The sequence below is a fragment of the Melanotaenia boesemani genome, chromosome 3 (genome assembly GCF_017639745.1).
Source record: "Melanotaenia boesemani isolate fMelBoe1 chromosome 3, fMelBoe1.pri, whole genome shotgun sequence".
Taxonomy (NCBI): domain Eukaryota; kingdom Metazoa; phylum Chordata; class Actinopteri; order Atheriniformes; family Melanotaeniidae; genus Melanotaenia; species Melanotaenia boesemani.
In genome coordinates this window covers 38,900,104-38,914,339 of record NC_055684.1, presented here as the reverse complement: position 1 = coordinate 38,914,339, position 14,236 = coordinate 38,900,104, and the positions used below count along the sequence as shown (strand labels likewise).

Sequence of the window (14,236 nt, the reverse complement as noted above, 5' to 3'; positions counted from 1 at the left end):
GCCACTGAGCTCACAAGGAGAGACACAAGCCTTGATAGGTTAACATTTACTTTATTAGACAAAGAACAAAAAACTACAAGGCTGATAAGTTTTTATTCTGCTGTTTTGATTGTGATGATAGTTTAAAGAAAGACATTCTGGTGAGGGTGAAGTGTCACCAGACTCCGGCGAGGAGGAATTAACTGTTTCTAGTGTTTGTTAGCGCTTTGCTGTAGTTTGATCAAAGTTGTTTGTGGGATCACGTAAGAGAAAAGGAACTATTTAACTTTTGTAACTGCTCACTAGAAAATTCCCCTGTTCACAGTGTAATGAACAAGGTAATGAAATATGTAGTAACTGAGGCAGCTGGGAGTGGTTCTCAACCTGCAGGCTGATGGCTTCTTGATGGATTTGCTCTTTTCTGCTGGTTTAGTTAGCATTGTTAGCATTGGCTAATGATAATATGCTAATGTTTTTACTAGTTTATTACTATACAAATATATCTCATTTACTGTTTTGTTGGTACAATTGTGTTTTTATTAGATATTAATGTGACCGAGAGAGTTAACCACCATGAACATGTCGTGTTTTGGGAGCATTGCGGGTCTTGTTCTGATAAAAGGTTTTCTTGGCCGCCTTTAGGCTGGATGTGAAAGTTTCAGGTTTTTGCTGGTACTCAGACAAGTCAGTGTGCTCTTTTGATTTGTGCCACTTTCTTTCTGCAGCCCTGAGTCCGGCTCTGTGCTCCCTTAGAGCATCTGTGAGCCATGGACTGGGAGGGTTTTGTCTGGCTGGTTTTGACACCAGAGGACAGAGTTTGTCCAGAGAGGAGGCGAGAGAGGAGCACAGTGTTTCTGTAGCCTCATTAACAGACAGTAAGGAGAAGTCTGAGTGGGAAGGGAGGGTAGAGTAAACCTCATTAGACAGCTGTGTAGGTCTGAGGGATCTCAAGTTTCTGCAGTAGGACACCATTTTTGGAGCCGCTTGAGTGACATGAGGAAGGAAGACAGAGAATTTAACCAAGAAGTGGTCTGAGAGGTGCAACGGGGTGACGGACAGGTTGGCTGTATTACCAGCTTTGTGTGTTGGAGTCTGAACCAGTTTGAGATTGAAAGAGTAGATGAGAGCCAGAAAGTCGCTGTGAATGTTCATGTCTCCTGTGACCGTGCGAGCTCTGCAGCTCTTCTGCTAATGCTAATGCTATTTAAGGGGTCCAACCAGACCGGGAGAACAATGGCTCTCTCTCTCCCTCGTAGGCTAACTACCCTTTTTAGCTAGAGCACTTAAGTCACTGTAATGTGGAATCCTGTTTGAATAAAAGGACGGGCTGAGGCAACTGGTCCCCTCAGGATCACAAAGTTTATTACAACAAAAAGAAACACATAAAAAACAAGGTACAACCCTGATCCACAGCAGCGGGGGAGGAGGCGCCACTCCACTGGCTGCAGTAACAGTCAGGTAGGGCTATCAAAGTGGAGAGGGACTACTGCGCGGGCCCAAGCTGCTTCGTTAACAACACAACATGCAGTAAAACCAAATAAATTAAGCTTAAGAAAAACCACAGCAACCTATGTATAAATAAAAGATAAAACCAATACAAACGAAGCAGTGCTGGGCCGCCCCACACCACGCCCAATCCTGTCTGTTGGCGCCACTGTGGGGCCTCCACGCCAACCGCTGGTAGCAGCTAAAATCAGTATCCTGAGGGGAAAACAACAACGGATACGTATTAGTAAAAGGAAAGCTAATAAAAGAACCCACAGTTAATCCATAAAAGTAGCTTTAACAGGAATGATAACAAAAGACCCGGAACAAAACGGCAATGCGAGGATGTTGGCACCTACAGAACAAACAAAGTCAAACAATTAATAAAAGCTCCAGGTGCCACACCAAGCTTGCCACACACACACAGTTACCTTTTCAGCAAGAGACAGGAGGCAGGAATGACCCTAAACCCTCCTGTGATACACCCGTCTTTATAAAAGAGAAGTAACCATTATTCACAATAATAAAACACGATAAAACACACGGCTGAGACGCCATACCTTCTATCTTTGTAGGGCGTTCCACTCGTGTGGCAATGAGTCACCGGGACCCTGAAACGGTAACTACACCGGCAGGAGAGAAGGCAACTCAGCATGCTGTTTTGTAAACAAACTATAACAACCTTAACTCGTTTACCTACCGAGCCAGGGGTGCACGACGCAACCAGATGCGGATGACTATGCCCACAAACCTACTACCGTGGCGTCCTAGCTGTCTTTTATAGCCGCCGTCAATCACCAAGCCGGTGTGTGCGCCGTTCGCCAACCCGGAAGTACGCCGCCCGTTCCTTCCGGCTCCTTCCGGTTACGTTCGTTCCGCCCGGTTACACTCCCATGACAGTTAGTGGTGTGCCATCATCAGGAATGTCAGAGAGAATCATGTCCATTTCAGAGACAAACTCATCTATACTGCCACCCGGAGGCGGTAAATGACCAGAACGTATGCAGTGATGGGTGTAGAGACCTTTACTGGTGATACTCAAGTGATGAGCAGGTAGCCATAGGACGGAGAGGTAAAGTTCCACTTTTTAGAAATAAGAAAGCCCGTTCCACCTCCTCGTCCAGCTGAGCGAGGTGTTTGGGTAAATTCTGCACTGACAGAAAGGGCAGCTGGTGTAGCTGTGTTTTCTGGACACCAGGAGGATCAGACCCTACCTGACTGAGCACACGACCCAGCTCCTGGTCCAGGCTCTGGTCATTTCACGCATTGACTACTGCAACTCCTTACTGGCTGGCCTGCCTGAATGCTCAGTTAAACCTCTGCAGATGATCCAGAATGCAGCAGCACGTCTGGTCTTCAACCAGCCCAAAAGAGCTCATGTCACTCCGCTGCTAATCGCTCTCCACTGGCTTCCAGTTGCAGCGCATCAGATTCAAAGCTCTGCTTCTGGCTTGCAAAACAATAACCCAAACGGCTCCGGTCTACCTCCACTCCTTAATCCAGAGCTACACTCCCTCTCCACAGTTACGTTCTGCCAGTGAAAGACGCCTAGTGCTCCCACCACAAGGTGGCGCCACATCAGTAGCTAGACTCTTCTTCTCTGTTGTTCCCCGGTGGTGGAACCATCTACCAAACTCCGTCCGATCCGCAGAGTCCTCATCCACTTTTAAGACCAAGCTAAAGACTCAGTTGTTTAAGGAGCATTTCCACACTTAGCTTAACTCTTCTACTCAGAATGAGGTAGAAAGATTTGTCCAGATCTTTGGTTCAAACAAGTACTGAAGAAGCTGCTGCACTTATACCCAAGATGATATTGTTTGATGAAATGGTGATCTTGTATTCAAAAAAAGAAAAAAAATTATATGTGCTTCCTCTAGCACTACATGACATCACCTGGGTCCTTGACTAACACTTAAATAACTTCCCTGTAAATTTTAGAAACAAGACAGTTACCTTGTAGTAGTTTGAAGGTACTTGTGTGTTTGATCTGATAGGACTTAAGACTCAAGTCAGCACTGATAAAATCGTTATCTCTTAAAAAAAAAAAAAAGTTATGCAATGCCAAAGCTACAAGGAGAATTTTAAAATTAAACCTATATCGCACAGGATTAAACATTTGCACCGAGCACAGACTCATTTGCAGGATCTTCAAGTTGAATTAAAATCTTTGAAAATAGGGAAAGTGATCACTTAATATATTTAAAATATTTAAACTGGATTAATTTGTTTATCAGTTTCTCTGATTAAGAAGTGATGTGTGGTTTACAGCAAATACCATAACCACAATTCATTAACATGAACTTTTTTGTGACTTTTAATTCTTATCACACTCTTTGTTCAGAGCAGCTGAAAAATTTTCAAGATTATTTGAGAGTTTTTTTTAAATGCTTCACAGGTTTACATGCAAGGCTTCTTGACCAGAATGATGAACTGCAGCAACTTTTCGGTGGACTAATCCCTTCTGTTTTCATCCTGTCTGCTGGAAGTTTTCCTGGAAAGCTTCAGGAGTATTTTCTCTTCCCTTCTTAGCTGGACAACACTTTAACCTGAAAACCTGGAACAATGGAAACACGGAAACCTGAAATCCTTGGCTGTACACACATTTCAAGCTGCCATCATGGTTTTTCACGTTTCCAGAATAAAATATATCCAAATTAGTGATATTCTAAAGTAGCAAAGGCAGCTGATTCCCACACAGACTTGTTAATGTAGATGTACGGTAACGCTGCATCTAAACTAAAAAACGTAAATCACATTCAGTTGTTTTATACATGAGTTCCATTAGAAAATATTTCAGGATCTGGTTCTGCATCAAAATATTTTGTTTGGCTTAAACTTGCATTATAATTATAATCTGTAAAACGGGAGCACAGAGCTCGCTCTGCGGATTGAGGTGGATGTCTGATCCATGAATCACGTCATCAGAGCCTGAAACATTTGATCAGATCCGTCCCAACTCTTAACCAATGACAGAGTCAAGAGTCAGTCTAATAATGAAGACTACAACAAACCCACTGAGCATGGATGCTAATCTTCCCAGATTTCCTGAAACTCTCCACAAAATGATTCACTGTAGATTCTAAAGAACAAAGATTATTTGAATTTTGCACTGATAAATATTCATTTTGAACAATTTGACTTATTTATGACCAAGTTTGGTACAAAATGGTGACCTATGATACATCCTTGCTAAGACGAAAATAAGATGGCGGATACTCCTTTATACCCAATCCTGACACCCTTACCGTTTCATCAGATTGTATAATTTTCCAGAATAAAGGACTAAATGTATTCTGAATATAATAAAGTAACGAATTGGTATACATAATTCTTAAAGATTCAAAGAAAATAAATTATGCATTTACTTTTTTTTTTTAAACTTTTTTCTATTTTTTTTATTGCAAAGGTGTTTTGTAATTGCAGAAATAATAATGTAATCGTGATGATTGGTTTTGAAATACACTGATCACTGATGAAGTGAAAACACGGCTCATCTTATTATACAACGCGGCATCCTGGCACTCACTTCGCCGCTTGTCAGCTTACTGATCATTTTTAAGACCAGTCATTCATTGCCCTTTAAATTTCTCTTTGACTGAGAAAATACCAAATAGTTTTCTAAAACACATAAGAAGATAGCTGAGGCACTCAGAGAGATGATGAATGAAAAGCCTTTCTTATATCATGGCTAATAGAAAACATGTCTGCCTATTTAAACATGAACTGAGCTTACTGACACACATTTTGCCATTTGCCCAGATGCCTCAGCTATCTTCTTATGTGTTTTACCTGATTCCCAGAACTGAAGAGCACCAGAGGAAACAAGGTTTTTACACCCAAGTAGCACTCCATGCATTTTGTTGTTTCATTGACAGGTGATGTTTTTCTAAAACATAATAACTTGTGATTATATGTGAAAAAAGAAAACTCAGAAGACAAAATTCAGAATGCTTTAGATTTAATATTCATTTGAAAAACAACTGCAATGCATTCACAAATATGAAAGATTCACTTTACATTTGCATATATATATATGTTTTTATGTTTTGTTTTTTTGTTTTTTTTCCATTTGCCAGAGAGCTATTTTTACAAAGAGAAAATAAAACCATAAACATTAACTGTACAAATGAAAGTAGTTCTCTTTTTTTCCTCCAAAATAGAGATCCAGAGGTTTATGCAGGAGCCACAGAGGAGACCTCTGTCTTTGATGTGGATACTTCAGAGCCATCATCCACCTGTTTGCCAAAGAGCTGCATGATGCATGTGCGGAACTAGAAGGGAAAGAATAAAAATGTATTTTTAGAGATGAAACAAAACAGATTTGACATAGTAAGTTAATAAATGTGCCCATGAAACCGTGCTAACCTGTCGGTTCATGAAGACATAGATGATTGGGTTGTAGATGGTAGCGCTCTTAGCAAAGTAGGCCGGCATGGCAGCTGCCAGAGGATGGAAGGCATATCCAGGGTTGGCAGCAGCAAAGCAGGCAAAGAAGGTGTAAGGTCCCCAGCACACACAATAAGCCAGGATCATGACAACCACCATCCTGGATACTTCCCTTTCAGCTTTCTGGGTGGACTCAGATTCCTTCTGCTGCATGGCAACCTATGGTGCACATATTCAGAAGGTCAGGTTTAGCCAGGCTTTGATTAATGCTGCATAAATTTCAGTAAACTGTGAAGGGAAAAACTTACAGCACGGATGGCCAGCCACACAGCGAGGTAGCACAAGATGATGATAGCCAGGGGAATGATACAGCATGTAATCATAAGAACTATCATGTAGGACTGGACTCCAGGGTCCTCGCTTCCACTGAACACATCAGGTCCACATGATGTTTTTAGACCATGGGGCCAATACCTGATACAAGTGAAATGTTTACAGTTTATGTTCAACATCACAAATTTACTCCCTGTTTCTATAATCAGAGATTCATTAGATGAAAAAACCAAAAGATAGAAGCGCTTACCTGCTCCATCCAAAGACGGGAGGAGCACACCACACTGCAGACCAGACCCAGGAGAAGACGATTCCAGCCGTAGCCCATTTGGCATCAAACTTGACATTTCCAAAGGGTTTGCACACAACTATCCATCTCTCCCAGGAGATGATAGTCAGGGACCAAAGAGCAGCAATACCTGTGAAAGGAAGAAGGAGGCTCAGTAAATTCCTCATGTCTCAGCTTAACAACATACAACCAAGAATCCTCTTAGTAGAAAGTGTTTAAACACAAGGACCGGGACCACTCACCACAAGTTGAGACAGTGAAGCCCTCAAAGACGCACATTGGGTGTCCCAGAATGAAATATCCAAAAAACTGGTTGCACACACTGATGGTGCTGGCAAAGACCGTCTCTCCAAGATCAGCGATGGCAAGATTGACCAAAATCCAGTTCAGTGGGTGACGCAGCTTCTTGAACTTTGCTGTGGCCACCAAAACCAGACCGTTGGTGAAGACTGATGCGGCCACCACAAAACACATCCAGATCGTTGAGACGTTGTAAACCCATCGGGGAGCAATGTGGTAGTTGGGTCCCTCAAAGGGATCTGGAGAACATTAGAAACAAATCATCTTGTCACCTTGTAATTCCAAGGTTTTTTGTTGATGCTGTGTGGATCTACAGCCATTGTTTAACCTTTACACCATCTCTGCAGCCAAAATATGGCTGCGTGAGCTGTGCACTTTAGTCTCAATTAAGTTTGAAATAACAAAATGCAAAGAAAGTTTTCTGCTACAGTTAATGATTTTCCTTGTTCCTCATATTAAAAACCTTTTCATCAAATTATTCTAAAGACAGAATGATAATACTGTACCTCTGGTATTATTGCTGTTTGTGTAAGTGAAGGCAGAACCCCTCGTTGTGTCTTCGTTGTACCGCCTGGCAGCAAACGCCTGTTTTCCCCACTCCTCTGCCATTCTGGTCCGAGATGGAGATCTGCAGCTGTTTGGCTTTCCTGTTACTTGGAACCTCCAAGGATGTCCGGTGTCTCACATCTGACTTCAGCTTTTATACCTTAGCTTTACTGACGTCTGAAGGGATTAGTTTACAATCATATTACAGCCGTGGTGTGCTACTTGGCCGTGAAATTCAAAGGCAAAAGAAAAAACCTTATTTTTGACCTGTGATTAAAACTATCAGCTAATGAGGTTAAGACACTGATTGGATTTCCGTACAAATAGTTAAAATGAGGATTAGCTCAGATAGATTTTGAGTCCACATTTTGGGGTCGTTGCAACCTACTTTATAAACTAAATATGTTCATAAATATTATAATAATGCAACACTGCACATTCCTATAAAATAAGTGTTTCGCCTCAAAGCAAATGTTTGAAAGAAGAGTACGAGATTTATGTATCTGTAACATGAGTTTGCATACAAATTTTAATCTGAATAAAACACTTGTGAATAAACTAGAATAACGCCATGATGCTGTTATCTTGACCCAGAAGATAAATGTAAGGTTAGCATGAGAGGACAGAGACGTCTTAAGGCAGATTTAGAGGACAAGGTGAGATCTGCTACACTATTATAGAGGCAATTACACTTGTTGACATGTGAGGCCAGTAAGACACCTTTTAATCCCTCCGGAAAGAAGATTCACCCCACAACAGGATTTTTTTCTTTTGACCCACCTGTGGATGCAGCTCGCGTCACAATCCTTATGGCAGGGCCTAAGTGGAGGGGAGAAACAGATCCGGATTCATAAGGTTGTTGACTGTCTCAGGGGTAAAACCACTTGTGAAAGGTTTTGGCAAGAAAAGGTGTGTCTGCTCCTTCTGTTTCAGGTCCATGATAAGGAGCTTAGTTATTTCTCTTATTTACTAGATGGAAATCTCTTTAGGGAAATATGTGCCATGTGATGTTATGACAACACATTTTTACACTAATATCTTTAATTCTTTGTGAATTTCTTGTTTTTATCAAGGGATATTGTCATAAATGTAGACCAGCACTGGTAACCAGTTCAGGGTTTCCCAGGATCTGGCGCCCCCATGACCCTGAACTGGATGGAGTTGTATAGAAAATGGATGGATGGATGGATGGATGGACGGATGGACGGATGGACGGATGGATGGATGGACAAATGGATGGATGGATGGATGGACGGACGGACGGATGGACGGACAGACGGAGGGACGGATGGATGGATGGATGGATGGATGGATGGATGGATGGACAAATGGATGGATGGATGGATGGATGGATGGACGGACGGACGGACGGAGGGATGGATGGACAAATGGATGGATGGACGGACGGACGGATGGATGGATGGATGGACAAATGGATGGATGGATGGATGGACGGACGGACGGATGGATGGACACATAAACATTAATTATATGGATTAAATTATATTTAATGTAATATACATTTAATGGAATAACATTTAAACGTGTGTCATTGCTATATGTGTGTATGCCTTTACTCTTGCCTGTGGCCCAGGATGTCATTGTCAGTGAGAACTGGTTCTTGATCCAGTTCTCACTGATCTTGATTGAAAATGGCTTTCAAAAAATTTCTTTTACAAAAAAATTGCTCTTAAAAACGGAGCATTGTGTTGAACAAAACACCGGTGGACAGGAGCTAAAAACACTGATGTTTAGTGGCAAAAAGTTGAATTGCACTTCAAAATTTGTCTGAATCCACTAACCAGCTGCTCATATGTCAAACCCAGCATTGCTGTTTGGATCTGTCCATTAATTTAACTACAGTTATTCATGCACTGTAAATTGTTAAAAGCTCCAGGGGTTAAAATTCTTACATACCACCAACAAATACAGTTGCCTTCGGGTTAATGGAAAGCAAAGCAGTGGACTTGCAACATCCACACTCCCCAGTCCACCCAGAGACCTCACACATGGAGAAACTGGGTAAATCTTTGGATGTGTTTAGGGTTTATTTGTTTAGTGTGGCCAGTTCACTATTTTTAAGTTATCTGTTTATGAAAGCAGCGCAATCTAGTAAGCCTTAAAGCCTTTTCTAATGGTAAACAGTTGGTTATTTTAGTGGATGTGTTCAGGTTTGAATCCAAATGGGTCAGGAATAAGTAACTAGCAATCCAGGTCACAAGTCCATCTGGAGAAAGGCTAAAAGTAAAAAAGCCAGTCCGTATTTTCCTGCTGCCACCAAATTAATATATTCTCGCTGCTGTAAGCATACTGAAATTAAATGCTGAGTAAAATGTTACATTAATAAATCATCTCTTCAAATAATGAAATTAAAGTTGGACCTCATTCTGGTGAAAGACTATTGCTTTTTAAAAAAAAAAAAAAAAAAAAACTCAGCTGAAAAGAAAAATGCACCCACCCTTTTATTACCCAGTATAAAACTGTACCCATCAATTCATTTACAGGCACTGCATATCTTAAAGAGAAGTATTCAAGCCCCAGACAGGATGAAATCAGCCATCTGTTAATTATATTTAAATGATTATTTATTTATCTAGAAAGGGACATATCGCATATTAATGAAAACGAGTAAAAATTACAGAATGTAAATGTGTGCAGAGTTAGCGCTACTGCTAATTTGCTTCTGTTGGCAGGTCACAGACAAACATTCAACAACACAATTATATAATAACAAGGTACAAACATAAAAGAAAAGTGCAAATCAGCTGTAGTTCATATTTGTAGTTCAATTTAATCCACTATCATTCTAAAAATAAGCAATAATCAAAGTTAACACAAGACTAAAATACAAAGTGGCATTAAATTAATAATTTACCAACATCAGCATCTGAAACCACTGCCTGCTAAAAAAAATGACCTCCATAGAATATGTTCAGTTTCTAACTGATCATGGTATAAAAGGAAAACCATTTCTTCTGCAATAAAATTATTTTTGTGCAAGAAAATGCATCATCTCAAAAAACCATGATGTCATACATCCACTGGCTGTGTGATTACCTTAGCGTGATTAGCGTGTGTGCAGTTTACAGCCAGCCGGATGAGATGTAGAACAAACATAAAAATGTGGCATTGCTCGGACCGTATAAAGAGTGAGGAAAAGAAAGGAGGGGGGCTAAGCTAAAGTGTAAAGTAGATCATTTAAAATGTAATAGAATTTTGTTAATGTTTGGCATTTTCATGGAAAAACATCCAAATGAACAGGTTAAAGAAACATGTACAATTAAATGCTTTCAGCTGCATTTATAATGCCTGGCTTATTTTCCCTGAAAAAACGTGCAGGTTGAAATTCTGATTAACTTCGAATGTTTGGAATCTTCCAGCTACTTTGGCTGGTAATCAGTAAATGTTCATTTAGACCCCTGAGGGCACTAATGAATATCAGAGGACAAGAAGAACTGGCTGAAAGATTTAACAGAGACACGTTGTAGAATTCTATTCTATTCTATTCTATTCTATTCTATTCTATTCTACAGTCATTTAGCAGACGATTTTATCCAAAGAGACTTACATTTGAGAGTAAGAACAACACAAGCATGAATTCAAACAAGATGGGACGTCATAATTAGAATAGAAATACTTTATTAATCCCTTTGGAGAGTCCTCAGGGAAATTTGGAAATTAATCAAATGATAGTCAGACTGCTTTGAGTCCAGGTGCTGTCATGTAGTGCATAGAATTTTTTTTTATTTATTTTTTTTTTAAATCATTTTGTTTAAATACAAGATCACGATTTCATCACACAATATCATCTTGGGCATAAGTCCACACAGCTTCTTCAGTATTTGGTTGAGCCAAAGAGCTGGACAAATCTTTCTAACTCATTCTATCTCATTCTATCATAGATTCTAGAATCTAGCTAGAAAATTGTGGACCATTTGCTTTTCAGTCTTAAACGGTGGCTGTAGCGGAGGAAGAGCAATTGTCTTCCAACTGGAAGGTTGATGGATCGATTCCCCTGACTACATATAGAAGTATCCTTGGGCAAGACACTTAATCCCACGTTGCCTCTCTTGTGTGGGGCTTGTGTTGTTTGTTTAATCTATATACTGATGATTTGTTTGGGCATTTTTAGTATCTCAGTAAATTGCCTCCCAGGTCAGATGTTGTCTCACCTGAGAAGCATCACTGGCTCAAGCTTGGATGGGATATAATTTCATAGTGCAAGGGTCACCAAGTCCTTGAGGTCTGTTGTCCTGCAGGTATTCATCAGAATCAGGTGTGTTGCTGTAGAGACACGTCCAATACCTGCAGGATACCGGCCTTTCAGGACCGGAGTTGGTGATCCCTCTCATAGTGGTTTATGCATCTTGGACTATTCCTTATTTAAATCCAGTTTATCAGTCTTGAAAATGAAAGGTAGGGCTACTCATTGGGTCAAATGCTCTGGACATTTGTCTAAAATACTTGTGTGTTTTAAAACATACTGTATGGGAGTTTGTTGAATGACTTCTACAGAAATTAGCAAGTCATCAGCATAGAGTGAGTTTGCTTGTCATGTTAGACCTGTTGTGACAGGATTAATCTGCAGTTTCTAATCAGTGGGTAAGATTTGTTTCTCAAGATTACTTTTAAAAAAGGAAGTAGTGTGGCACAAAGTGAGGAAGAAGAAAAAACTAAGAGGCCTGACGTAACTCTTCCATTTTGCCTCACTGTGTTTGATAGAGTAAGAGCTCCCATGTTTAACCAGTTTTTAAAGCAAAATCTTTGTATGTTTTTTTAATGGTAATTCTGCACCTGCAGAAAATACTCAAGCTTAACCAAGAAAAAAAGAAAAAGAATGCTTTACATTTTTTATTTTTTTTTTTGTTTTTGTTATTCCATTTGCTAGAGAGCTATTTTTACAAAGAGAAAATAAAACCATAAACATTAACTGTACAAATGAAAGTAGTTCTCTTTTTTTCCTCCAAAATAGAGATCCAGAGGTTTATGCAGGAGCCACAGAGGAGACCTCTGTCTTTGATGTGGATACTTCAGAGCCATCATCCACCTGTTTGCCAAAGAGCTGCATGATGCATGTGCGGAACTAGAAGGGAAAGAATAAAAATGTATTTTTAGAGATGAAACAAAACAGATTTGACATAGTAAGTTAATAAATGTGCCCATGAAACCGTGCTAACCTGTCGGTTCATGAAGACATAGATGATTGGGTTGTAGATGGTAGCGCTCTTAGCAAAGTAGGCCGGCATGGCAGCTGCCAGAGGATGGAAGGCATATCCAGGGTTGGCAGCAGCAAAGCAGGCAAAGAAGGTGTAAGGTCCCCAGCACACACAATAAGCCAGGATCATGACAACCACCATCCTGGATACTTCCCTTTCAGCTTTCTGGGTGGACTCAGATTCCTTCTGCTGCATGGCAACCTATGGTGCACATATTCAGAAGGTCAGGTTTAGCCAGGCTTTGATTAATGCTGCATAAATTTCAGTAAACTGTGAAGGGAAAAACTTACAGCACGGATGGCCAGCCACACAGCGAGGTAGCACAAGATGATGATAGCCAGGGGAATGATACAGCATGTAATCATAAGAACTATCATGTAGGACTGGACTCCAGGGTCCTCGCTTCCACTGAACACATCAGGTCCACATGATGTTTTTAGACCATGGGGCCAATACCTGATACAAGTGAAATGTTTACAGTTTATGTTCAACATCACAAATTTACTCCCTGTTTCTATAATCAGAGATTCATTAGATGAAAAAACCAAAAGATAGAAGCGCTTACCTGCTCCATCCAAAGACGGGAGGAGCACACCACACTGCAGACCAGACCCAGGAGAAGACGATTCCAGCCGTAGCCCATTTGGCATCAAACTTGACATTTCCAAAGGGTTTGCACACAACTATCCATCTCTCCCAGGAGATGATAGTCAGGGACCAAAGAGCAGCAATACCTGTGAAAGGAAGAAGGAGGCTCAGTAAATTCCTCATGTCTCAGCTTAACAACATACAACCAAGAATCCTCTTAGTAGAAAGTGTTTAAACACAAGGACCGGGACCACTCACCACAAGTTGAGACAGTGAAGCCCTCAAAGACGCACATTGGGTGTCCCAGAATGAAATATCCAAAAAACTGGTTGCACACACTGATGGTGCTGGCAAAGACCGTCTCTCCAAGATCAGCGATGGCAAGATTGACCAAAATCCAGTTCAGTGGGTGACGCAGCTTCTTGAACTTTGCTGTGGCCACCAAAACCAGACCGTTGGTGAAGACTGATGCGGCCACCACAAAACACATCCAGATCGTTGAGACGTTGTAAACCCATCGGGGAGCAATGTGGTAGTTGGGTCCCTCAAAGGGATCTGGAGAACATTAGAAACAAATCATCTTGTCACCTTGTAATTCCAAGGTTTTTTGTTGATGCTGTGTGGATCTACAGCCATTGTTTAACCTTTACACCATCTCTGCAGCCAAAATATGGCTGCGTGAGCTGTGCACTTTAGTCTCAATTAAGTTTGAAATAACAAAATGCAAAGAAAGTTTTCTGCTACAGTTAATGATTTTCCTTGTTCCTCATATTAAAAACCTTTTCATCAAATTATTCTAAAGACAGAATGATAATACTGTACCTCTGGTATTATTGCTGTTTGTGTAAGTGAAGGCAGAACCCCTCGTTGTGTCTTCGTTGTACCGCCTGGCAGCAAACGCCTGTTTTCCCCACTCCTCTGCCATTCTGGTCCGAGATGGAGATCTGCAGCTGTTTGGCTTTCCTGTTACTTGGAACCTCCAAGGATGTCCGGTGTCTCACATCTGACTTCAGCTTTTATACCTTAGCTTTACTGACGTCTGAAGGGATTAGTTTACAATCATATTACAGCCGTGGTGTGCTACTTGGCCGTGAAATTCAAAGGCAAAAGAAAA

General features: G+C 40.8%; 2 protein-coding genes across 2 annotated transcripts; both read right to left on the bottom strand.

Moving 5' to 3' along the window:
• Positions 1-5,636: 5,636 nt before the first annotated feature.
• On the bottom strand, positions 5,637-7,381 carry LOC121636547 (red-sensitive opsin). Its single transcript, XM_041980114.1, has 6 exons — positions 7,279-7,381; positions 6,715-7,011; positions 6,434-6,602; positions 6,159-6,324; positions 5,830-6,069; positions 5,637-5,735 (listed from the first exon to the last, which is right to left on the bottom strand). Exons 1-6 carry the CDS (start codon positions 7,379-7,381, stop codon positions 5,637-5,639), a joined length of 1,074 nt encoding a protein of 357 aa, XP_041836048.1.
• Positions 7,382-12,302: 4,921 nt separating this feature from the next.
• Positions 12,303-14,047, bottom strand: opn1lw1 (opsin 1 (cone pigments), long-wave-sensitive, 1). Its single transcript, XM_041981098.1, has 6 exons — positions 13,945-14,047; positions 13,381-13,677; positions 13,100-13,268; positions 12,825-12,990; positions 12,496-12,735; positions 12,303-12,401 (listed from the first exon to the last, which is right to left on the bottom strand). The coding sequence occupies exons 1-6, from the start codon at positions 14,045-14,047 to the stop codon at positions 12,303-12,305; spliced, it is 1,074 nt and encodes a 357-aa protein (XP_041837032.1).
• Between the last annotated feature and the right edge of the window lie 189 nt (positions 14,048-14,236).

Coding starts and splice junctions, on each gene's coding strand:
- LOC121636547 (XM_041980114.1), bottom strand. CDS start 7,381: ATGGCAGAGGAGTGGGGAAAACAGGCGTTTGCTGCCAGGCGGTACAAC. Junction 7,012..7,278: donor AAACAGCAATAATACCAGAG/GTACAGTATTAT, acceptor AATGTTCTCCAG/ATCCCTTTGAGGGACCCAAC. Junction 5,736..5,829: donor ATGTCTTCATGAACCGACAG/GTTAGCACGGTT, acceptor TTTCCCTTCTAG/TTCCGCACATGCATCATGCA.
- opn1lw1 (XM_041981098.1), bottom strand. CDS start 14,047: ATGGCAGAGGAGTGGGGAAAACAGGCGTTTGCTGCCAGGCGGTACAAC. Junction 13,678..13,944: donor AAACAGCAATAATACCAGAG/GTACAGTATTAT, acceptor AATGTTCTCCAG/ATCCCTTTGAGGGACCCAAC. Junction 13,269..13,380: donor CTTCACTGTCTCAACTTGTG/GTGAGTGGTCCC, acceptor TTCCTTTCACAG/GTATTGCTGCTCTTTGGTCC.